Source organism: Struthio camelus, chromosome 1, assembly GCF_040807025.1.
Source record: "Struthio camelus isolate bStrCam1 chromosome 1, bStrCam1.hap1, whole genome shotgun sequence".
NCBI lineage: Eukaryota > Metazoa > Chordata > Aves > Struthioniformes > Struthionidae > Struthio > Struthio camelus.
In genome coordinates, this window is record NC_090942.1 from 75020067 (window position 1) to 75046011 (window position 25945).

Sequence of the window (25945 nt, forward strand, 5' to 3'; positions counted from 1 at the left end):
TCAGCAAACCTTTTTTAAACACAGCAATATAATGATTTCGGGGGGTGAGGGGAGAGAGGGGGCAAGTAGGAGGTTGCTAATCTGGGCACTTGGGTCAAAGCTAGTGTTCATGTCCCCGATTCCTTATTTTAGTGGGAGTGGGCAGCAAGTGTAGGCACATCTCTGTCACTGATTAAAACTTGATTGTTAGTTTTTGGTACTGGCAGTCTGAAAAACTGTGAATGTTGTATCTTAAATGTTGAACAGATTTTTACTCTGATGAAATGGAATGGGGGACCAAAACTGTCAGTGGCAGGAAGAAGTACTTCAGAGGTGGCAGTGAGAGGATATAGCTATTTGTTTTCATTTTCAAATCTGACCCGAGGAATGAATTTTGTAATGCTTGCAAAGTTCTTATATTTGGGGACTGAGTCTAAGCATATTAGGGTGAGATGAGCATATCTTTAGACCTCATATGTATTTCATTCTTAGGGGTCTTAGAGGTCATTAGGTTTTCAGGTGAAAATGATGGGAGAGATGGGATTTTGAACAGTTTGGATTCCTGAGATTTTCTTGTCCTTCTTAGCCTAGTTTCAAGAAGTGGAATGACAGGGAGCGCTCCTAGCCTGGCTATCTGGGGTTCTTCTTTACCAACATAGTCCATGTTTAGCTCTAACAGCAGCCTTTGATATTTAAACAGCAGGTGTTGTTAAATCATCTGTGATGCCTTCCTGAGGTGGATGGCATCACTCTTGGGTGCTCCCCTATTCCTTTCCTACGTAATCCCAGACAGCTGTGGTTAGTTGTTCATTTGGCATGAGGGAGGCCATGAATTTCCTCATGTTATCTGTTCAGAATTCATGGGAAGCCTTTTGGAGATAAGTAGTCTGCGGTAACAATTGCAGTATGCAGACAGAGCTCTTCAATGTATTGGTGGGTGGGAGAATTTATGATATTTTTGAATGTAATATTTTTTCTGCTTTTCTTCTTTGGGGTTCAAAATGTTGTGGAGGTAATGACTTAAAAAGGCCAGAGCTCGCTCATGCTCTAATGAAAAGAAAATTAGCTCTGGCTGTTGGGACACCTTTGTGCTCTGATCAAGTTGCTCAAGTAGGTCAAGTTTAGAGTTAAGAACAAAACCTGAAAAATTAATTTAGACAAGAGAGGAGTGTCAGACATTTGGAAAGGATTTTAGGCATGATTAAGGGCTATTCCAGCCCTCCCCCCACATTCATGATAGGCTTTCTCCCTCTGCCAAGAAGTTCATACTTGAGACTGCCTCTGATCTGTTATCTATTCCTGGAGTTTCAGGTGGCATTAGTAGCTAAAATTGCCTTTACTTGTTTGTGCTTGGCTGGAATATTGCAGCGTTTCCCTTCAGATCTGGACCTTACCACAGTAATCCCTGTCACTGTGATTTGTGACTGAGATTATTACAACACATTGTGCAGAGGGTTGATATTTAGCAACCACAAAGAAGATGATCAGTCTTGCAGAATGCATCTGCTTTCTTATGGATGACATTAGCCACAGGGGACACACTGGACCTGTTGTTTGACACCTTCACTGCTTTCTCATTCATTTCCCGGTGCAGCTCAAACAGGTGCTGGTGGTTGACATAAAGCCCTAATTGGCTCTAACTGCACCTGGCTCAGCTCTAGAGCAGAAGACCTCAGCCCTGCTGCTGGCAGCTTCAGGTGACCTCGGGCAACCCATTTCTTTTTCTGCCCCGTTTGCCCCACTTAGGAATGATGGTGTCTTTCCAAGTAAAGCTGGAAATTTACACGACCGTTAGGACATACAGGGTCTTTGTCAGGTCTGACACAGGCAAGCAAGTGTTGTTACACAGGCTGATCTGATGAAGGACACGACCTTTCCTTATAAATCTTACTTCACATACGCCCTTAGACCATGCAGCTACAACGACACTACTACTGCAATGATAATGACCTATTTTGTAAAGCATTGAGACCTAATGATAAAAAGCACTCTACAAGAGCTGGGTATTAGTGGTATTAGTGTTACTCTCTCCTAAACTGCCTTGTCAGTCCAAATTGGAACCCTCAAAGTAGCAACCCTCAAAGTAATTGTCTTGGAGCTGCCAGCAGGAAATTTTGACATGTTCTGGTTTTATTTGTTGCAAGTTCCCTAAGTCTGAGTTCGCCGATTATTCAAGGTAGGGTGCAAGGCCCAATTCTTTCCTTAAGTTTTCATATCAAGAGAGTAACTGGAGGATGTCCGTTTGCTTTGTAGCTTTTTACAGGTATACTAAAATACTGAGCTGAAATTCTGGGAGTTGCATACTGCAACAGTTAAATTATATTTATCACTAACGCTCTTGGTTTAATTGCTATTGCTATCCCATATGAGATTTGTATCCTTCCTGTCCTTACAACTGCTACCTTGAAATTCTCCATATCCATAGCTCTCCTGCTGAGATTTTTTGTATGCCTCCCTTATTCTTCTCCCCTGTTGATTTTCAAAACCTTTCAAGGACTAGATTTAAATCAAAGGGCCTGTCTTTGACTGTAATAAGCTTTTAATAAAATCAGAAAAAATGCCACCAACACCCCTACAAGAGCAGTTTTTATGAGGGTTTGCCTCCCTGCTCTAACCCCGCAAGACTCCATTTTCTGGGTACTGCTTCCCTACACACCTGGCCATAATTAAATACTCTTTGTTTTTCCTTCAGTCTTAGCCTTATTTTCCAAAGCATGGTGTAATGTAGTAGTGGGGGGAGCTTATAAAAGAATTAACTTCAAGTAAAGTAGAGACTGACTGCATGGTAAACGTGCCACCCAGTAAGAGACTTATTTAAGGTAACTTGAAAAATGTGGACTGTTTGGAAGCCTTGGAAGTCTCCTTTACAGTGGAATCATTAATTTTCTTTTTCCTTTTTTATTTTCTGTCATGTTCCCCGCCCTAATTTTGTTTTAATGAAGAGCTACAAGTATGTGAGGATTTTTTGAAGAGTCCTAGAAATGAGCCCATATCAAGTTGAACAACGGATAAACTGGTTAATAAGAATAGATCCCCCCAAATGGAAACACTTCAGTGGGGTTTGGAGTGAAAAGGAAAATATGAAAGGGGAAAGGAAGGGAATGCAATATGGACATCAGGCGTCATCTCTCTCCTAGCACAGCAGCTTTTAACAATCAGCCCTTGTGTGTTTGTGTGTTTTCCTTCCTTCCATGTTGTTTCACAGTTATCTGTTAGTAACAGCAGTATTATTACACACAGATTAAAAGACAGGCAGCTTTTAGGCTCCCTGACAGTTGGCCAGAGCAGAGATTAGAGATAAAAGTTAATCCCGTGAGGTAATAGCAAAAAAAAAGAGTACAAAGACATGAGATGAGCCGATAATGGTTTGTTTAGGTAAGAAGGCTTCCCTTTCCTTGGCGATTGGCTCTTGCTCCGTAGTGCTCTTGAGTGATAGCTTCCCAAATCCCTTCTAAGGGTTACAACAGTTAGCACTGGGCAGGGGAGAGAGCAAGGGGAAAGAAAGTATGGCAGCCAGCAATGGCAAAAAATAATGAAATCATTCTAACCGTAAATGGAAGGTGCTGGGCCGTGGGGGAGATGAGAGATGTTTTCTTCCACAGCTGCAGAGCTATTAGTCAGCTAACACTAGAATGGAGGGAGATTAAAACACTTTCCAGTCCGGGTTGAAAATATCAGAGGAACTTGTGTTCACGTTTCTTGTAAAGGAAAATAATTTGAAAATATCACAACATGAATGTGACTGAGAGTGGTTGAAGTGTTAAAAGTCTGATAGGTTAAAATTAAGTTACAGTTCTCTGAGTTTCACCGTTCCTGGCTATTTCATTATACCTATTGCCTGTTCAGAGCATAAAGTGTTCAAAGATGTTCTTGTATTCCATATGTTTAGGAATGCTCTTAAATCTGCATGACATCACAAATGAAATTCAAATAAACTATCATCCCTTTACAGTCAAGTTATGAAGGAATATTCAGCAGAAGATTAGCAACATGAAGCAAGTGAGTCTTTACTTCAGTACAGCCCTATCATTTTGCAGCTAACACAGATAAATATGTGTTTGAAAAGGAAGCTATCTACCAACCACTGGCAGTTCAGCACTTTGCTGCAGTCTCAAAACTGAAGAAGAAATTCATATCTTTGTTTTTTAAACAGAGATTAAAAATGAAAGCAGCAGCATTCAGATTCTTGAGTATAATAACATGTTCCTGAAATGAACAATTAGCAAGCTAGAATTATTGAACTTGCTTAAAGCTGGCTATTGCTAACGCTATGCGAAGAAGTGAACTGTAATAGAAGTACAGATGTGCTGTAGTAGGGCACTTGGCCATCAGAACTGATGGAAGAAAAATTTTGCCCTCATGTTTGCTGCTTTGCATTTCTCTTTTGATGAGGACAGGAAATTAGCACGAACACCAGCAAGCACAATTATAAATAGAAGGGCTCCAGAGTGGCCATAAAAATGTGTTTCATCACGTACAATTTGTTCTAATCTCTGAATTTCTTTAGTTCCCATAAGAATCTATTTCAAGGAGTCAGAAGTCAGTAAATCAAACTGATTTTTTTTTTTCTGTCCAGGGCTGAATAGCTAGATATTAGTTAATATGTCACTTGTAATATCAAAGAAAGTTATTTGTGTGTTCACAATAACTGGGGGGAGAAGTACTGAGAAGATTGGACGCTAACCAGTCAAAAATGTCTCCTTACACTTAGAAAGAAATGAAACCATTATTTTTAAAGACATTTAAAAATATTATAACAAAATACTTTGATCATTCACTGGTGTGTTTCCCTTTCTTTCAGAGTCTGTGGACTGTGGGACAGACTGAGCTAATAACATTTCTAGATTGGTGTCCAAATTCATGAAATCTGAATAGTTCATATTAGTCTTTCAGGAGACCTCCTCTGAGGTTTGAGATAAAAATATTAGTTAGCAATCAGAAAGTACTGGCCTGAGTCCGCTTTCTCCAGTTATACGTAGCTGAAGTGTTTGCAGGTGTTTGCCTCTATCAGTGTAATGAAAACAACTGCTCCGGTAATGCTGACTTTATTTGAGATCCACCATCTTTCAGGAAGCATCAATTTCCTCCAAATGCAGACATACAGAGTGGGGAGCATGATGTATTAGGGAGCAGTAGACTATCATCCTCTGAGGTCTCTGTATCAAGCAATACTGGCTGAGAAACATAATTTGAGAACCTAGCGCTGTTAAAAGAACATGGAGGCTAAGACTTCACATAAAGTAGTACATCTCCCTGTAGAAAATCTGGGAGTGTCTTGTGTGGTGAGCAGACCTTCAAGTATTTGTAAGATGCTAATTTGTGGATAAAACTGGTGGTAGGTGGAAATTTTCCCTTGCAAAATTTCAAAAAAAGGGCATTTTTTTCATAACAGCGTTCTCAAAGCTGGGTTTTTTCTTTGTTGCAAGTCTTTTTCAAAAATGATGCAATATTGCATCCCTCTCCATTTGAACTCCTGTAAACTTGCCAAGGTGTGTCATGTCCTGATTTGTTGTTTTGTTTTTTTGTCATAGAAATTCCAGCCTCATTTTCTCCTTTTCATGCTTGGCTGAGCAGGAAAAAGAAGTCAAGGTCCAGAGAATGTCCTTTTCCGAAGGGGCTCAGCTGAGATGCTGTGCTCTTCCTTAAGTAATTCTGAAGCTTCTTGCTTCAGGCTCAGTTAGATTAGTAGAAAGTCATATTATGAAGTTGCAAGAAGTTGTAAGAAGCTGTGGTAACAAAATTTAGCCTCAATTTTTTTTCTTTAGAACAATTAGACAAGAGAAGGAAACAGAAGGAGAAATACCAGCCTCTCTACTTGCCAAAAGAATTGTCACATTCCTCTCTTCTGTTCAGAGGTAATTCACACTTTTGGATAACAACTTACCATAGCTTTAATAAACAGCGCTAATATAATTTGTTTCTAATAGAATCTCATGGTGCACATGGCATGCAAATAATTGGTTTAGGAGTAAATTGATGGGAGGGTTTTTCTCCAGTCTCTCTTTTTTATCATTTGCTGCTACTATATGTCATTCAGGGTCCAACTCAATCAAGAGTCTATTACTAATAGCTGAACAATGTGGTGCCTACAGATCTTTTATGATGCAAAAGTAGGCAGTTGCATTGTGCATGTTTCAAAAGGCATGACATAAAAAAAGAACAAAAGAAGGAACTTTTCTCTAAATACAGGCTTTTGGATGCGAAAGTGAATCCTTGGAAACAGTTTTTGGCTATAAATTTCTTATTTAATATCCTAAATTGAGTAATAGAGCTTCTCCAACGTTTTCATTTTTTACTGAGAGTCAAAGAAATGACGCGAAGTTGGGCTGTCTCTCCATTTAGTATGTCAGGGCTGCGGTTTGCTCCTTAGATACAGGATTCCAAATATTTCTCTGTGCTCTACACTTTCCTTGCAGTCATTAGCTATTTTCCTTCATCAGTGTATTTCAGTGCTTCACGTATCCCTAACATTTCCCAAACTCAGGAATGAGGAAATAAGATAATTTAAGCGCACTGCATCAGAATTTGGTGCCATCAGATTCAACTTTGTTTATTAGTACCAGGGGTTGGTATTAGAAGCCTTATCACTCTTCAGAAAGGAAATACAGATTATGCAAAACCTGTGTGGATTTTTTTTAAAAAGTCACTCATTCTCAGATGAATGACTTTCTCTTGACTTGCTAGGCTTGTTCTCTTTAGGACCCAGGGTGCTATTTGCATGAATAGTGTATTTCGTGTTCTTTTGAAGTGAGGCACAATGGAAAAAATCTTCTAGTTTCCATTGTCACAGTCAAAAAGACTTCACAGAATGATGAGTTGATATGACCCTCAGTTTCGATAATATTCATATATTTGTGCACTTTTTTGACTGTGATATTCTATAAATACATATCTAGATTCCACAAAAGTAGTCTTTTTAAAAATGTTTCCTCTGTGTCTGTTGACTTGCATGGACAGACATGCAAGAGAAAGAGGTGGATTTTTGCTATATTTTGGTATAGTTGGTCTGGGCGAAAACGATGAAGTGTCAAGCTACAGAAGAGTGAGAGAGAAAAAAATATCCATGAGCTTTTGTGTCAGGATCAAAATTTTACTTGAACTATTATTTCCTAACTGTTAAAATCTAAAATGAAAATCAGCTTTTGTGATCAGGGATCCAATTGTGTTTTGTGTATTAAATCTAGCTTCACTCTGGCACCATCAGAGATCATACTGATCAACTTAACAGTTGTACCTTTCTCCCAGTAGTGTCACGGTATGAGTAAACAGCAGTGACTCCACGTAGCTATTGTACAACACTTCACAGAGCTATGTGCTTGGAGGTGCAGTCTGATCACTGATAGAATAGCTTCACACTGAATGAAAACAGCTTTCGTATGCTGTGTAGTCTAAAATTACAAGAGAAAATTTTGTCTTTGGTCTCTTGTACTGTTTTCTATTAGCAGGGCAGTAGGAAACAGAAATGAAAAAAAAAGACATTTACCTCAAAAAACGGATCTATGGAACTTCAGTCATTTTTCTTTCTTGCTATTTTCAGAAATAGAAACTTTTATGTAGGGATGATCAGTTTGATCAGACAAAATAATCTTTCACAAAAAAAAAAAAACACTTTTAAGCAAAATCTGCATCAGTCACTCACAGGAAGATGTAGGGGACTTCAGTTCTATTTTTTTTAGTCTTTTCCAAACTCCTACACGTCTGGGTTATAGGTGGGGTCAGATTGGGAAGTGTTAAAAATCAGAGGAGAACAGTTTTTAGTATGTTCAACATTAGCCAAAGTAAGAAGAACCGTTCAAAAGTCTGTTCTAGTAAGCAATCTTTCATGATAGTTTAAGAGACCCAGGTGATTCAGGGAGTCTCAGTAATGTCTACAATTTTAAGTAAATTATCTGGACTTTAAAAGTTTTAAAGGTTATTCCCTTCACTAACAGTGCAATATATTCACAGTGACTGGCAACAGGGAGAGCGTGCAACTCTTGGCTGCTGTTTTGTTCATACCCCACTCTGTATTCTTGATAGCAATTTGATTTAACTTGCAGCAGGAAAGAGTATGCATGTGTGTAAGTGTGTGTGTGTGTGTGTGCGTGTGAGTGAGAGCACGCAGGAGAGAAAGAAATGTGCCTGTATGAAATGTACCAGCGAGCAAGGCAAGGATGCTGAATGGCAACATTTAGGCATTGACTGTGACATTGTATTAACCTTTTTAATGGATGTATGTAATAAAGTGACATGTAAATGGAGCACAAGGGGAGATATGACACTATATCTGGAAAAGGATAAAACAGTCAGTGAATACTGGGCTATTATAGCAGTTTGCAAACCTTGGATAAACTCAGTCAGCGGTTGTATAATTGGTTATTCAATCCCGACCCTTGTTCACAGCTCAAAGCCAGGAACACTGAGACCTGTTGCCAATTTGAGTGAATGCAGTGACTGTACTCGGCCGGGGCCTAACACTGGAGCCAGGCCTTTTCCTGTGGGCTGGTTTCCACCATGTCTGGGACTGGCGCAGTGACAGTAGCCCTTTTGTTGTGAAAGGCTGGCTGGTACTCCCCTCCTTTGCAAAATGTCTAACAGCTACACAAATATGAGAAAATAGGAAAAGGGACTTACTGTAGCTTTTCTCTTACTGAGTTAAATGTAGAGGCTTTGAAAAGGAGGCAAAGTCCAAGCAATAAGGAAAACTGAAACATACTGTGAAAAGTTAGGGCTAGATAAGGAAAGTGTCATGTTCTTCCAACGTACCATACAAACTGTGTGGAGAAAAATACATAATATGAAAAACAAACTGTATATTCAGAGCAACGTTCTCCTGCTCATTTTCAAAATACTCACTTCTGCATGTGGAGTTGACTCCCAACACGTGCCGAGCAGCTTGGGATGCGTATTCTAAGGAAATGACTCCTGTGGGCCCACCATGATGGCGACGTACGCAAGCACCAGACCTTCTGGGTGGACCCACCCTGTAAGAAGATTTAAAATGTTGATGTCATCATCAGGGGGTTGTTTGAGAACCACTGGTATAGAGGTTGTCTCTCACATTATGGACAACATTGTATAAGCCAGCTGGAGATGAACAGACAGTATGTTAGAAGTACCCCAGTTCCCTCCACCCTCATCCCTCCACACAAAGCTTTCCAGTAAAAGCAGGGAGATATTTATGGAATGTCCTGACTCAGAGGCCAGCTGTTTCTCTTCTAGTAAAATGCTAGTTAGAAGTAAATCAGAAGAAGGTTTGATTGTGGTTGATGAAATAATGAATATTCATTAATAAATATAGAAGATGAGCCTAGATGAGCTAATGGTCCCTTCTGGGTTCAAACATTTTGTGAATGAATCTGCAGTGCCGTGAATGTACAGGTTTTCTTTTCCCCTTTCCCTCCCTTTTTCTTCCACTTTTCTATAGCTTTCAGTAGTTGGATCTTGCTGTTCATAAGCATTAAAGTTTCTAAGTGCACCTAGGATACTCTATTTTTTTGTCATATCATCAAACTATATAGGCTCAGAGAGAAAGGAATTATTGACACAATAGATTATGCACAATCTTTTAAAGTTATGAAATAAGATTGAGGTAATGGTTAAAAATTATATGCCCCTGGATCACAAAGAGATGGGCTTGGGGCTAATCTCTTTGCCATCCTGATTTACTCTAGTTCAGAGAAAATAATGCAGAGTGCCCGATTTAATGAAAGGCTGCAATTCAATCAGGAGGTTCTGCTGAGGTCATATAATATAAATGGTTACAGCACCTCTTGACTGAGTTACAGCCTTGATAATTCAGTACTTTGTTGTTATTTATGAGGGTAACTTTTCAAAGCAATCTGCATATCTCCCGCTAAAACCTTCTTTGAAAATTTTATACCATGATGTCATTGAAAAAGAATTTTTTTTTCCTTTGGTAAGAAAAGAAAAAAAAACAACAAAATGAGAGGGGAAAGGAATGCATTGTTTTAGAATAGAAAATTAATCACTTGGAAAAGGACTGGTTATTGTGAAGCAAATGCAGAAAGAGTATTGAACTTGCAATACATGAGAAAAACTACAGAAACTCCTACCGAGGCTTTTAATGGAAAATACACCACGCCATCTCATTATAAATACAGCCTTGGGAGCAGAGAGCTATAACAGAGGAGAGAAGGTGGCATTATGGAAACATACGTATTTTTAATAGTCGTAGTTAATGTAGCTCAGCCTTAATCGAAGTGTTGTATAGGGTAGCAGGAACACGCTATAGCAGCGATTCTTGTAGTTTGGGTGTTTTGGGGGTTTCTCTGAAGGAAGGACAGTGTATTATATATCTTGCTGGTGAAACTAAAATGGTTTAGTGGTCAGGAGAACAGCACTGAATCCATTGAAGCCCGTCCCTATTGACATTAGAAAATCCACTCAAAATATACCTCATCGTCTTAATCCCCCAAATATTATCTGTGTTTTACATTACAATGCAATATTGTATGCAGGGATAATGCACTGATGTCTCCCTTGGGTCAATGTTTCCAATGTAGTGAATTGTAGGTGTCCGACTGGAGAGCCTACAGAGGGTGTAGAAGAATGAGCGCTTGAGATGTCTCATTACTTTAATGCAGCTAAGAGACTAGTGGGCTTAAAGGATTTTGTAGTAGCCCCACAGAGAACTGGCCAAATGTAATTTAAATAGGAGAGAGGAAACTTTTTATTCCTTTATTTTCTCCAAGCTAGAAGTGTTCAAAGTCACTGGTAATGGCTGCTTTTATATGCTTTAAACTTAAAAAAAATATTTGAGATATATATGGAAACAAGTGTTTCAATTAAACTCGGATCAAGGCTTTTCAGAAGCCTAGCTTTTGTGCAGAGTGCTGTAGCAATACACACCTATGGTGTGTATGTGTATTTTTTATTCCCCTCTTTAGGTAGATGGGAGAGGGAAGAGGAAAAAAAGTGTAACACTCTTATGTCTACCAAGCCACCCACAAATCAGAGCTTAGCTACATTTCCCCCAACTCTGAAGTCTTGGAAAGCAAAATAATTTTCTTCTATCAAAAGTTTAGAATTGGAAATCATTCACAACATTTTTGCAATGTTGATCATCATTCACAAGATTCTCCCAGAATTGCCAAATTCACACTGCCAGATTTAGAACCCACTAATAGGTTGCATCTAGATACAGCAGGAATTTGAAAGTTCAGAGACTACATTTTATTAAGATCTGGAAAAAGTTTGATTTTGGGGTTACATTTCTCGGTTTCATTTCTCTGCCTGAGTTAGAATGAGATCAAGCATTTCTTTCAAATAAGAATCTCTCTTTACATGAAGAAATTTTCTAGTTGATTGAGAACCTTATTCCATCTTTTCTGTGAAAAACACTTGTTTTAAATCTTCTTTAATTCCTTAGCCATATTATAAATAATATCCTGGCAGCTCTGTTATATGCTAAGCAAAAGCTGATAGTGCCATTTTTAACATGTTTCCTTTCCACTATCTATCTGCCCTGCCATCATAGCAAGAATAGGCATAACATATTCTATATTATGCCCTAGAGCGTGACCTATGCCTTTTTAATTAGACTTCCTTCTCCATATTCTTGATTCAGCTTGTGCTGAGATACGTGGAAAGATGCTCTCTTTGACTGTAGCAGAAATTAGATGGGACTCTCCAGCTCCATCATCCGCTGTAACGGGGCTCACGAAATACATGAGTAAATGGGAAAGTTTCCCAAAGACATAAGATGCTCTATGAGAGACTTGGAAAGTTAGCCTCCATTTTACACGAAGTGTCTGTTAAGGCACTTCCATTTTTTTAGCAAGGGAGCAGAAGCTGTGTAAATTGATGGTGTAGTGCTTAATGGCTCCGTTCATATAACCAGAAGGCGCTCCAAGTTTAGTTTAGTGGTTAGAACCTAGGAGAGAAGGGAGGCCAGCACAGAATAATTCGTTCTTTCTTTTCTGTTCTTCTCTGTAACCATTATATTTTACGTGGCATTTGACCATTTCTATTTGTCATTCATGTGGCTTATTCCCTCCCCCCTCTCTCCTGAGTACATTGGAAAATGCTGCTGAAGAGTGAAGGGGGGAGATAGGAGGGCATGACTGTGTGGTTTTTGCCAATTGCAACTCTTAAGACTTTGCTGAGAGCTGCAGTCGTCAGTGTGGTTATGTGATACAGAAATTTATTCCATCGGCTTTCAAGGTATAGAGTGCTTTCATTTGTGCCATAGCATCCCCCCCAGGATTAAGTCATTTGTTGCCCTGGCATTCTCTTAAAGCCAGCTCACAAAAGCGAACTTTCTGAACAATGGGCCTGTTATCCTATTCAGCCTTTTCTGATCTATTAAATTCCCTGTTACACCACTCTACAATTACTCCACACACCACCTTCCCAGACCCCCTGTTCTCAAGCAATCTGGGAATTTGCCCTTGTCCTTTGCCTCACTCCACAGGAGCCCCACATCCCTCTGTTTCCCCACCCCACTTTTGATATTGACTCTGTGTCCTTTTCTGTACTTGGGGTACTCATATATGTTTGATGTTCCTCTCCTTCATACACACATGCCACACAAACATTTTAAGATGTTTATGCGAAGACTTATCTATTCTTTATGCAGAGGGAAGTAGGTTTAAAAAAAAAAAGACTTTAATCGGAGGCCCAGTTTTATCTGAAAATTGAAAAAGAAAAGCAGAATTGTTTGTGGTTCTTTTTCCAAACATCTCTCTCGAAATACTAAATAAATTTCTTTGTAAAATGCATATTGCTGAGCACTGTGTCTGCAAGAAAGGTATGTACTTTACATGAGGAGTCAATGTTAGCCATGAAATTAAATCACAAAAAAGGTATGATTTATTATCATACCAGTTTGATGATGATATCATTCAGACAAAGTTCATTAACATATTTCAGGTGTGTGAATGTTACAATTGAGGTGCAGTTGCTGGTGAACTTGAACTGATTTTTCCTTTCAAAGCAACTCTAACAGTTCTCTGACTGAAGTGATTTCAATGCAAACCAAATTAAAAACTTAGCTGAGTTTGTTAGAGACTTAGAGTTAGCTTGAACCCAAAATCAGAGTTTTCCCATATTGGTTAAAAACACTAGCAGATATTCTCAGGAATTCCGGCAGTAAAACTGCATTTTTTCACAGATCTGCTCTTTCATCCAACATGCTCTTCATTTACATATTATTTCTTTATTTGATTTAGCTATCCCAGTACTTGTAGAAAAAAATACCCACTTCTGTTGTTGGCTGAGGATCACTTTTAAGTCTTGGAGGATCACTTTCCTGTGTGTAGGTTCAGCTCCTCTTAGGGATCTATCTTACTAATTCTCAGACAAATATTATTATTTCTGTGTCCAGTTCCTTTATTGAGTTATAACTTGAGCTCAAATGCTTGAGCTCACAGGGGGGAGTTTATTTTTTCAGACAGGTAGATGTGGTCCCATTGTGGGCTTTGAATATGAAGACAGAGTTTTGGGAAAGACAGAGCAGAAATTAGAACTTTATATTCTTCAAGAACCTTCTTGTTGACCGAGATGATTTATTGCCTTCTGTGCCATTCAGAGCTTTTAAGAAGTTGCCTCATTCTTTTTGTAGCCATGGAAGGTAGAAATAATCAAGACAAGCGATCACACATACGAAGATCACTGGGACCAGATTTCTGTGTGATAAAACAAGGTGCAGTTTCTGCTCATTTACAGCAGAACTGAGATTTGCTTGCCACCACACCTGAGAAGTGAAGAATGAATAGGATGCAGAATTGCAGATGCTGCAGAGGTGATGGTCCCTTCTAAGTGGTTCTTTATTCATCTGAACTTCATCTTCCTCCTGCTTCAGTTCAGTTTCAACCTCCTGTTCACTGTGGGACTATACAGGAGAATGCTTTAGAAGTGCAGAAGTTGTTGGGTTTGTTTATGAGAAAGGTCTCATTTCAGTCATCCCAAGCGTTACCTGGGATGCAGGTATTCTGAGAAATCTGGGAGAATGAATACACCTACTCCTCCTTTGTTCTATCTTGGAACATACTAGCTCCCAGAGTGACAAGGACAAGTTTACTGGACAAAGTGGGAGATGGTTACTGTAGTTGGCAGTTGATGAGACTGGTAGCACACAGGTGAGATGACCATTTCTCCTTTTAAAGTAACTTCCCTTCATCAGAGAAAATGTTGACATTCTCCATATTTCTGAGGGGACTGTTCATTTTACTAGGCCAAAAGAGTTTAGTGCTTCTTGATTGTTATCGTTGTGTCAAGAGCTACTTTTTCAGTGGAATAAGGACCTTAATTCTTGGGAAGAAGTGTTTTGTTCTCTTACTGCTCTTTGGTGATTCGTGAAGCCATCTTGAACGCAGATGATCTTTCTTGTGGAATTGGGTAGCTGTTTACGGAGGAAGTTGTAGTATCCTGAGTTGAATTGCGGTAGTCCAAGTTCCCTAAAATAGTCTGAAAAAGTTCTGTTTCAGGACATGAGTAAAATTCCTTTTTGGCAAAAAGGAAATAAGATTTTGTCCCTTTCAAGCAGTGGCAATGACTTGAACGCAATGACTTGTCTGAATCTAAATCCTGTTGTCTTTTCTGACAGCAGAAGTTTAGTGAGTGTTATTGTTCTTTGGCTCTTCTCTCCCATGTTTAGCTGGACTGCTCCAGTTATCTGTTTAAGGGCTGGGTAGTGGGGGGAGGTCAATGCTTGTGTCCATTTACAATAGTCAGGGAGTGGCTGGAGAGTTGCATTGACTGTCCTGCTCCTTCAGTGCATTTTGTAATACATTTTGGATTTTGACAGATGAGCGTCTTTTCTTTGTCTTGTCCTTTGCCTTTTCTCTGCGTTGCTTTCTTTGTTCCTCTTTTCTTTCCCTCTGTCTTTGACTTTTCTACTTTTTCTTTCCAACTTTCCTTTCCCCTTGTCCAGAACTATTATATTAAAGAACGATAGGTAATGGACTTCCTCTGGTTTCTCTTCGTTTATTTGAGGATAGCTTGTCAGAACTGTTACATAGCTGAACCACTTGTGATCTTGATTTTATTCCCTAACTCAGGAAGAGAAATGCTAGATCAAAAGGAAACCCGGTGTATTTCCTTTCCCTATTTACGCTGAAAATAACCGAGTCCAAAAAATCCATGAATGGAGACAAGTGAGAACAAACAGAACAAGTTGTCAAGGCAGATGGAATGCTGTACTTTGGTGGAGAAGCCTGTGTGCAAATCTTGGAAGATTATTTTAAGCAAATCGAAAGATGACATTAGCTTTAATAATTTCTCCTTAATTTGACATAATGATTCCATGCAGATATCATTTACATCCCAACTAGCATTCTGATTTGCTGTGAAACTACCTGCACTTCAGAAGCTTTGATTTATAGCGTGCATCTTTTTTTTTATTATTGGTCGTATCTTTCTGGCATCTGGCAATCGACGATTGAGATTTTGTTTTCACATATGTTGTGCAAGAGGAGTTCAGGATGTGTAGTTGTTTAGCATCAGGCGTTATGTGCTTCAGTTCTCACTTCCAGTGGTAAAACAGTCTGTCATATTTTTAAAGAGAATAGAAATCTGAGCATACTGTATGTTTTCTTGGTTGTTTTGGGGGGATATCCTTTTTAGTTTTCTGTTTTCAATTTTTTTAATCCTGTTAATGTTTTGTTAAAATTCCAAATGAATATTTAAGGTTCTTTCAGTATTACCGCTAAGCTGAAATTCTAATAATACATATTTAATCTAAGAAGTACACAGTCAATTTGATGACTGTAGCCCTTTCACTATGCAATTATGTCAACTTGTAATTTAAATAAATAGGTTCAAATGATCAAAAGATGGACACACTATTACCTCAGTTTGACTGATAACATATGACTCTAAACCAACTAGTTCCATGATATGTCAATATTTTGATGTTTTTTAGTATTATATTTTCAACTTTCAAGCATATTTGTGCTTCCAGGTGACTTAGTTGCTCATTTACTGGTTTTATTTGGACATGGAATTGCCTGGTTTGCCTGCATGTTTACCTGGTTTGCCAGTATGGTGGCAGTACAGGATTTGCCTTTGATGGAGCCTATCTGTTATATACAGTTTACTAATTGAGTAACCTCAACCAGTAAATACATGTGTACGAACAGGTGTATTCATCACTAGGCTAATCGCATCCTTGGCACATTTTTTTCTCCTAGTGGTAAAAAGTCTTGAGTGCATCATTTAAGAACCTCTTTGGTATACATAATACTATTTTTAAATGGGTGCAGTCTACTTTCATTTAAGGGAAAATTAACTTTTCTTCCACCTGCCATTGTTCTCTGAAGAGGATCATAACATGGGTGGGTGAAATACTAATAATGGTAAGGAAAAATTATGTTAACCTTAAAAGAGGGAATGTCTTATTTATTACCTAACCTTGTAATTATCCTGCAAAAACAAATCCTCGGGAAAAAGAAGGGGAAAAAGCGCTTTCATTCTCCCCGACTCGCACTTCCCCTTATTCCCTCTGTCACTCCTCACAGTTTAACTAATGGTCATATCTTGATTCCCCCTCCCCACCTACACTTGGCTGACATCATAAATTATCCACATCTAAATGGACAACATTCATTAGCTGTGCACTTTACGGAAAGAGCTAGCTCAGGAGCTTAGCTCTCGCCCATTTTTATTAAAAGTTAAAAAGCTCCTGGCTGTCACAGAAAGGGGAGGCTGGGGGAGGCACAATGGAGGACAGTGCCGCAGAGCTAATAAATAAAAATAATAACTATTACCATTGGTTGAGTGACCCGGGGAGAAGAGCACTACCGAGCCATTTGTTGTTCCCTTTCACTTGTCAACAGCAGTGGCTTAAAAGCCTTAGCCATTGTTCAGGGCCTAATAGCACCTGTTGGGAAGATAGGAAGACAGCTGTCAGAAAAAAAAAAAAGAAAAGAAAAAAGAAAAGAAAATAAAGGAAAAAAGATGGTGGGGGAGGAGAGTGGAAACCAATGATTAGTTCAGTAACATGTACTTTGGTGCAGCTTAACATGTGCTTCGGTGCAGCTGCAGTAGGACATCTCATGATTTGAATTCTGAGGTGCCGTCTCTCCCCTCCCTGGTTCTCCAAACCCTGTTCCCCGGAGCAAGAAGACTCTTCTTCCCTGAGCTCATGAGAAGTGCACACCATGAACCTGAGCCAAAAACTTACAGGAACGCCAGACAAAACAAACTGATGAATGTGTGCCATGCTCTGAGAATAGGGATAGTTAACAAAAAAAAAAAAGCCCAAACCAAGCCTCAGCAGCGGAAGTTGTGGCTTTTTGAAAAGATTACTTGTTTTACTTTTCTTTTTTTAATTGCTCTCTTAAGTTGGCAGTTAAGGCTGTTGTTTCCTCTTCCTCAGTGGAAAGGTGACATGTAAGAAAGGCTTAGAAGTAATGAGCTTCAAGTATCTACTGCCCCTTTTACAGCTTGTAATCTAGGGGCCAAAGCTGCATATTTTTTGGTAAAATGAGACAATAGCTGTGGCAGGGGCTGAAGCATACACTATTTAGAAAGTTGTCTCCTTAGCTTCTCACATGTAGTCCTTGCTTTGGTGATTTTGGGGACATCTATGAGCACTTCAGGCTTCGTTTTTTTCTATTTTTAAGAAGTTGTTTTGAAATTTTCATATAGAAATGTTATAGTAACGGTGTGTAAAGTGTTACATTTTTGCCATTGAATTGCAGTGTTTTAAGTGGAGCGGTTTGGGTTTGAGATGGATTTACTTGAAATTCCAGCCAAAACCTGAATCTAGATACATATTTTAGGGTTGTTTAGATGATATACTTTTTAGTTATTTTGGAGGGATTTTTTTTGATTTTTCTGTTTTTTATTTCTTTTGAGAGAGAGAGAGCGCGCTTTATTTACTTAAAAACAAGAAGAGTTTTGCACAAGAGATCATTTATATCTAAGGATAAACTCGTGAATCTCCCTAGGACATCTTTAATATTCAGTGTCAATACCCATAAAAAGTTAGTGTATAGTCATCTTGTTAAATGCTTTTTTAAGCCTCTTATTTACTAAGGATGGTCTGAAGATGTAAAAAATTAGCAGACCAAAACCATTGCCCTCTGTTAATATTAACAAGCTATTATGGCCCTTTAATTAGAAACTAGGTATTTTGATAGCAGTAATACAAAAATCTATTTCAGAGGAAAATGTATTTCAGTGGAATATCTTTGTCTAACAGAGACAGAAAAATAGAACTGAAGTGAAATTTAATGGTATTTAATTCCAGATGTCTCTGTTTATATGTTGTTACTCTTGAAATAGTTTCTGGAAATATTAAAACATCTTTGTGGTTTCAGAGTTCCAGTGATGCTTAGGCTTGGTATAGTGCCTCCTTCTGTCAACTGAACACAATTTTTTTGCTGGGTGGACCACTCTTGAGAAAATCAATTCCTTCTTTCATTTAGAGATGCTTGGTATCAAAGGGGCATTAAAAAGTTGAAGGACACATACTAAGGCAAAATTCTCTTTTTTCATCCATAGGAGAATTTTTTAATTTTCCTATTGCCCTTCTTTTCCAACGATTCCTACTTAGGTAATTGTAACATCAGTGAAAAAGGAAAAGGTTGCTGTTCAGTTGCTTGGAAATGAGTTATTCTATTTCATTTATTAATCTATTTTTTTTTTTTTTTTGATGCCAGGGAAGAGTGTAGGGAATGCTTTTTAAATTTAATTTTAGTTTTGGGGGTTTTTAAATTAATCTTGGATTAAAAGTTTAGTAAGGTTAAATAACTTCCTTCCTTCCTGTCTGTTTATTTAATTGGAGATGAAGAAAATGGTGGTAATGGGGAATCGGGATCATTTTAAAGATTGAGTGTGCTGTACTGAAAAAGAAGTTCCAGTAAAGTTCTGCCAGCAAAATGCCGCTTTTGGCAGAATGTGTTGACGATCAACTCTTTCGGCCAGCTCGCTGGCTTGGATCTCTAAAGGCTGGTGGGAGCGTAATGCCTTTCCAGAATGAGATTTATGTTCCTGAAGGCCTTTGGGATTCCATAATATTGAGTCCCAACCAATTTCAGTAACAAAAGATATATTATTCCGTGCATGGTATCCAGTACCATCCGCAGTGCCTCATTGTGCCCTTCTCTGGGAGGCACAGTTGCTCTGATACAGAACCGGAAAGGCAGAGATTGAATGAATTCTCCGCTATATGGACTGGCCATGCCTTACTATTGTATTTGCCAGGACAAGGATTTAGATGGAGGGTGGCTGAGGAGTGACTATAAACCCTATGCTCTTCCAGTGCTTTTTCAGAATAAATAAACTGGGAGGAAGGGTGTTCTTGTGACTATACTGTGAGTAATGCAGCCACATCTTCATACAAATCTGAGACAAGCAACAGCAGCTCCAGGCTTGATGGGGAAAGCCAGGTTCTTGAAGGGGTGTGCGAAGCACACCACTGTCCAGCTGTGCAGGCACACAAATATGAATGCCACCGTGACAATAGAGGGACAGGTGGCAATTATCATATAGCAGCTTGAAACCCTACATTATTATTGCTTAGAGGGTAATCAGCATGCTCTTAGAAGCCTTGAATGGGGTCTGCTGTCTCAAAGGTAAGCAAGGTAATAAAGCATGTACTCTACAAGTTAGCGTGCTGGGAATAACAGAGAGGTTGAATGACCTGGGATTCCTTGTTCTGAGTGATAGCGGGGACACATGCATGTTCCCTGACTCAACACTGTGTTAATCGAAGGGCTTCATAGAAATTTTACTGACAGAAATATTGTCAGTCCAGAAAAGTGCATGACAGACAGACTTTTAGAAATGCTAGCCTTTTTTACGCTCTAAAAACAAAATCTGTCTTGAAGCTTTATATCAACAAAGAAAATGGAAGCTGAGAAAATTGTGACTATTACCTGTGTACTTCCAAAATGAACATGGAGTCTGCTGCTGGGAGAATGAAGGGCTGGTGAAAGGTATTGCGTGACAAACCTGATTTCATTGTGTTGTGTATGTCATATCCAGAGTGTGACACTGCTCCTGGAGTGAATGAGTGAGGTGACCGTTTCTTGAAATGAAACAGCTTGAAAAGTACACAGTTAACAGTACAACTGCCAGTACATTCAGGTGATGGAAACTATAAACATTTCAGACAATAGCCTGACTGTTCCTGAGGGTGTAGTTCAGTGAGATGCTGGTTTTGGCCGCAAAGCTAGCTTAAGGCGTCCCCATGCCCTCCCCCGTCTTGCTTAGCCATGTGTTCTTGCCTTGTGCTGTGGTTTACTGGCTCCTCGCTTGCATCCTAAGGGATAATTAGTTCAACAACTAGTACTATAGTGTATCTGAAGACTACTCAACTCTTTTGTTCCTAACAAATGTATTTGTACTTTTAGGAAATATTTTCTTGCAAGACTGGGAGTACGTACTGGAGAGCAGTTGTAAAAATAGCTGCTTGTATATTTGTAGATTGAGTAAAATCATGTTTTTTGTGGCATTCACAGACTACTGATTTTGATTTAAAAGTCTTGAATAATTTTTTTATTGTGCTATGGAAACTCTTCTGGTTTTGTGAATTATTTTTTTAGCACAAGAAGCAGTACTCTTGTGCCAGAAATCACAATAAAGATGTCTTATCGTTCAAATAGTGTATACTTCATTAACACAGCATGATGGGTATTGCAAAACAGAACCAGCAGCTTGCAAACAAGTCTCCTGTTATTAAGTGTACACAAAATTATGCAGGCGTACGCAATAAGAATACTATGGTGACCTGATGTTGTCGTGCACCACAGGTGACCATGGTCACCTCTGTATAGAGCAGTTGTTTTTGTTCTCTGAAGTAAACTAAACGTGTGGCTGGAGCTGGGACTGGAGATTGCAAGAACAGAAAGCCTGGTTATTCCTGCCAGAGAAGAGAGTTTTTAGTAGGTTTGGAAGCCACCCATGGACATATGTAGCCCAGCTGTTTGCTGCACAGTGGTCATGATGGAGTGATGTAGTAAGAGTCATACTATATTGTGTTGGCCAGAGCACCATGGCTTCATCATGTCTCATCAGAACTTAAATATTTTGTTCAAATCTGTGAATTTGTGCCCAAAGAGCAAAAAAAGCAAAAAGCATTTTGTATTTAAAAAAAAAAAAAAAAAGCCACCAACATGCTACTCTATGACAAGTCATAGAAGCCCCAGTTAGCGTTTCATCTAGCGTCACACTTTAATTTACCGCACCTGAATTTTTTTTACGGTCAGACTGTTTTCCTCTTTAACAACTGTTTTACATTTGTACAATATTTACATTTATGGAGATGTTTCCTACTATCTCTCCAGAAGTCTACAATGCCTTTAGACCAGTGAAAAATTGCAGTAGTGCCTGATTTCAAGAGAAAACTGTATGTTGTGTGGTCTTTGATTTCCAAACTTAAACAGATTCTGTGTTGTGCCTGCTCATGATTCATAGTGTCTTGCCTAGCTGCATGTAGTTCCTTAAAAGCATGATTCTGTTGATGGAGAAGCATATGTGTATGCAGATGCTGTATGTCTATGTAACCTGCTGATATCAACCATTTCTTCATAATGCTGCTTTATTTTCTTTGCTATGAAAGTTGTTTATTATTTTGTATAAGTAAGACTTTTGTAATAAAAAGGGTATACCAAAAGAAAAATTTATTGTGTCTGCATATGCTGTCTGTTATTTTAAAGGAACCCTTAATCTTGTTTCCTGATTTAAAACAGAAAAGGCTTGCTGTGGTGCATGAACAGAGAGCAGCATGTCAGCAGGATGGCACTTCGATAGGTGAGGGTTGTGGAAATGGGGATGGAACTGTGGCCAGCAGGTGTAAAGTATTTATGACTGTAGCAGAAGAAAAGGATGAATAATGGATGGATGATATTTGTCTGCCAGCTCTTTCATAATATAAAAGAAGGTGCTTGCCAGAAGTAGAGGGTATATCAGCCAGCGTTAAAGTTTATTCATGATCATTTGTGCCGACCAAATACTCCTTCCTCTAGGAATGACATGTGTTGGCAGGAAATGTCTGGTGGTCTGGCTGGGTATTGAGCAACTCCTGGCTTCTCGCCACTCTGCTACACTTCATGTCATCATCCTTGTTGAGGCCAAGCATCTCTTTCTTTAACTTTGTCCTAAGGAGCCTTTCTCTTTCATCCCAGGAAGAGAAGTGTTCGCAGTAGTTACGGAGGAGAGAGCTCTGTGGAACAGAGCACCCAAGCTCAGACCTAGTGTGAGCCGGAGGCTCCAGAACTCATATTACTGCTCTTAAACTTGCAGTTGACTTACCTCAGCCACTTTCCCTTCTGTAGCAGCGATCTCTTCTTTGTACTGTTAGAGCTTTGCTATCTCCTTTCCTCGTCAAATACGGTTCTTCTGAAAGTGCCTCCTCTGTGAACGCCCCCTGCCCGCCCCGCACCTTGTTCCAACATGATGGAATTAGGTCCCTTTCTCTCGAGGCAGGCAGCCGTGTGAGACTGAAAGACCGGGGTCTTGCTTTTAGTAAATAATCAGCAGGAACAGAAGGAGGTAATAGGAAGAGATTTGGCAGTGAAGACCATACTAAGCTTTTATAAGTGGATTTCCAGGACTCTGACCCTGGAGTATGGATTCAAAAGAGCTACCAGAGAGGTTGGGCCTGCAGGGAAGGTTACTCAGTGGGACTGCGTTTGGCAGGCTGCCGCGGCAGGTTCGGGTGCACGTGCATCTGCGCTGCCACTGCATTGAGACGAGGGTTAGGTCACTCCCAAAGGGGAGGTACAATGCCAGAAAGAAATAGTGCAGCTTTTAGAAGGAGACTAACTTAAATACAGGTCTACCAGACAGTGCTAAAAATGGTGACTCTTACTCCAGCTGTGTAGTGTAGGTCACTTCCTGAAAACAAACTGCACCTTTCTTAATGCAAAATTTAAAGGCTTTTAAGCAAATAAGTCAATGAAGCCACATTTAAAGGTCAAATACAGAAATAGAGGGACTTGTTAGCATACAAAAAGCTAGATGAAAAGTGGTTTGCTGTTGATTTGCTTAGATCCTTTGCTTTTTAGTACTGTCAGAGCAACTCAGCATATGTATATATGTATGCAAAACATGTACAAATACATGTGTGCATACACACACACAAATGAGAGTAGTTACTAGGACTGTTACACTACCGAGAGTGCACCAAAGGCCGGTGGGAGAATTCCTGGATGCTGGCATCAGTCTTCAGGTCTCATTGTGGTGGACGAGGGCGTCAGTCCTGAGCGCGCTTAGCACCCAAGGGCGGGGAGGCAGGCGAGCAGCTCGCAACGCCGGCGCGCTCAAGGGCTGCTGTGCTGCTGTGACGACACTGGCACGGCTGGAGGGTCGTTTAGCCAGGGTATTGCCATCGGCAGCCGTGCAAAGAGGCATATGTGAGCGACAGAGGCAGGGGTGAAACAAGAACAAAGTGTGTGCTAAAATATCTCCCGAAAGAGCTAGTGACTGATAGCTGTGCTGAACGGAAAAGGCGGAAATCTTTTTTTGTGGATTAGTTTGTATCTCTATTAATTCAGCCAGTCTCCTTTTCGCCACCGTTTACATAATGATTCCTGTTCTCTCTGTCTCAGGCTTTCTCTTTGCTGACCTACCCGTCATCCTCTTTCATAAAAACACTTAACATAGCATTGCTGGAACTAAGATGTTTCACAAACATTACTGAATTACTGTTCACAAACAACTTGTTCACAACTGTTTTGTAGATGTGTTCATGCTGTGCTGTGGATAGACTTGGAAGTGGTTTGCTGTGTGGCCCAGGACCTACATCGCAGATAGGTGATGGAGAGTCTTCTTAGGAAGCTCAAGCGATTGAATCCTGGGTGCCCATGCAAATAGCATCAAGAGACGTTCTGAACAGTTGTGATAACTTGGAACAGCGGAGCACACAGCGTGTAGCTTTTTGGAAATGCAAATATAGATTGTAATAATAGTTGTCCAGGATTTGTCACAGTATAACTCAGAGATAGCAAAATAGTTCAGTAAAATCCAAGGGGAGAGTAAGTGTTGGGGTAGGGATTAAGAAGAGCAGTTCCTGTGAGCAGACCACGTTTCCAGTTTCAAGCTGCATGTTACATGTGCAAGCATTAAAAGTTTTACTGACTTTCTCATGAATGTCGAGAACAAGTGCTTCGCAAGCAAGATAGTGTTTGTTTCTTCTCTTAATTTGTGAGCATCATCTTCCCAATGTAGTCTAAAAAAAAAAAACAAAACAAAAGGCTGCTTTGTTTCTGTGTGATTCAGGAAAGCTCTACAGTTGTAAGCTTTTAAACAGTTATTTTTATTTAATATGTGTAAATTTCAAATCTTTTTTTAATGGAGTGCATAAATGACATGGTAAGTGTTTGTTTCCAAGATATGGTGCATAATATCTTTCACAAGCAGTACTGAAATGTGATAGGTTGAGTGTATGAATAGCCTATTTTATGTAAGTACAGTATGTTAACATGGTATATAATAGAATTAAGTAAGCTTTAATTTAATTTAGAGCTATAGGTCTATCAGCTATAGGGGTGGGGAACCTATTGTCTTTAAGAATTAAAGCTTTTTTAATGTTAGCTGAAAAACAAATGTTTGCTGATTCAATATCAAAATTCTATTGAAGTGCTGTATGTAAAAATTGCAGTTCAAGTCAAGAGGGGTTTGAAACTAAGTTAGTACATCAATTAAATATGATTACATGGGGATTTTTAAACCAAAAATCTATATAATATTATTTTAAATAGTTAACATACAGTATTTCAACAGGGGAAATGCTGATTAGATCACCACAATCTATTTTATGCCATCAGGATCGCAGAGGGGCTTATAATTGTGTTAAATTTTCATATTACTCATATTCACACATTAATGAACAGATGCATTGTTACTATTGGGATTTTGCCATTTGGCCTTTCACATCTCTAATCATGATTTCCTACTGCGATCTTCACCAGGCGAGCAGAAACTCCGTCACTGATACATGGGCCATCCCTCGCCTTCATTATTCTTCGCTTGTTTGTTGTAGCTCTTCCTGAATTACCAGCGGAATCGGGTTGCAGGCATCGCAATTTGTAACATGAGTTGTGTGGTTGTAGCCAGTGCCGCCAAGTCAATCAGATTTTTATTGACCGGGCCGAGGGAAAAAGAAGCAGCAGCGGGGGGGGGGGGCGGGGGGAAGTAAAGTCACATTCAGCTCAATCACAGGCGCTCCGAGCTTGTTGGTAGATGCTCGGGCCGCTCGCCGCCGCAGCGGCTCGCAGTAAGGCGGTGCGGCAGCAGCCGCTCCCGGGCCGGGCCGGGCCGGGCGGGACCGGGCGGTGCCGGGCCGCGGGCGGCTCCCGGCGGGGCGGCCTGCCGCGGCGCCGCCAGCCGCTCCCGTGGCTTTAACGCGGCGAGCGAGACAGAGGACTTCTGTTCCTTTACGAGCGCACTACAGCGAATATTTTGTCTAGCTGCAGGGGAAAAGCTTTGTCCTGGACTTGGCTGACAATGGACTTAAAAGTAAAGCGGGCTGCTTTCGGTGCCTGCAGCTTCTGGAGCCTATTGTCAGCCCACAATGGGTGCCCAGGGCTGCATTCCTGCTTTGCAAAGGTTTGTTAGCTCGGACTGACTGACAGACAGCCCTGGCCTGCGCGTACCGCCTGTGCTCTGGCCTGTATACATGCGCCTCAAGAATTTGTGAAAAGCGCAGGAAAAGAAGAAAACAGCAGTGTTTATTTGACCTGCTCAGATATGTTTTAAAAGATGGTTTCCTTCGGGAGTGTTTACAGGGACTGTGCAAACTTTGGAAGTATTTGTGACAGCGTCTAGAGCATGGCGAAATCTTGTCCTGAACCGCGGCTCGGACGCAGTGGCTGCAGTGCAGCTCCTCACATCTCTGCCGTTATTGCTTAACTGCATTTTCGACTTTAGAACAACAAACCCGTATTAATAGAATTCGTGGTTATTGAATCCTTGACTAGTGATAGGGACAAACCTTAATTCAAGCTGCCACTCCAAGAGCAGGAAACTTCCAGTTACACTTTTCGGAGCGAAAATTGGGGACCAAGCGTTACAA

The 25945-nt window shown here is 39.9% G+C and overlaps 1 protein-coding gene across 50 annotated transcripts in view; it reads left to right on the top strand.

The window, feature by feature from the left end:
* SOX5 (SRY-box transcription factor 5) overlaps positions 1–25945 on the top strand; it is a 724053-nt gene that overhangs the window by 533415 nt on the left and 164693 nt on the right. For 14 of the 50 annotated variants that reach the window (XM_068949319.1, XM_068949301.1, XM_068949432.1 and 11 more), the window contains one exon: positions 5745–5834. The exons of the other annotated variants lie outside the window; for them this stretch is intronic. In XM_068949319.1, coding sequence (XP_068805420.1) covers positions 5745–5834 — 90 coding nt within the window. The remainder of the gene's footprint in view (positions 1–5744; positions 5835–25945) is intronic. 50 annotated transcript variants of the gene reach the window in all.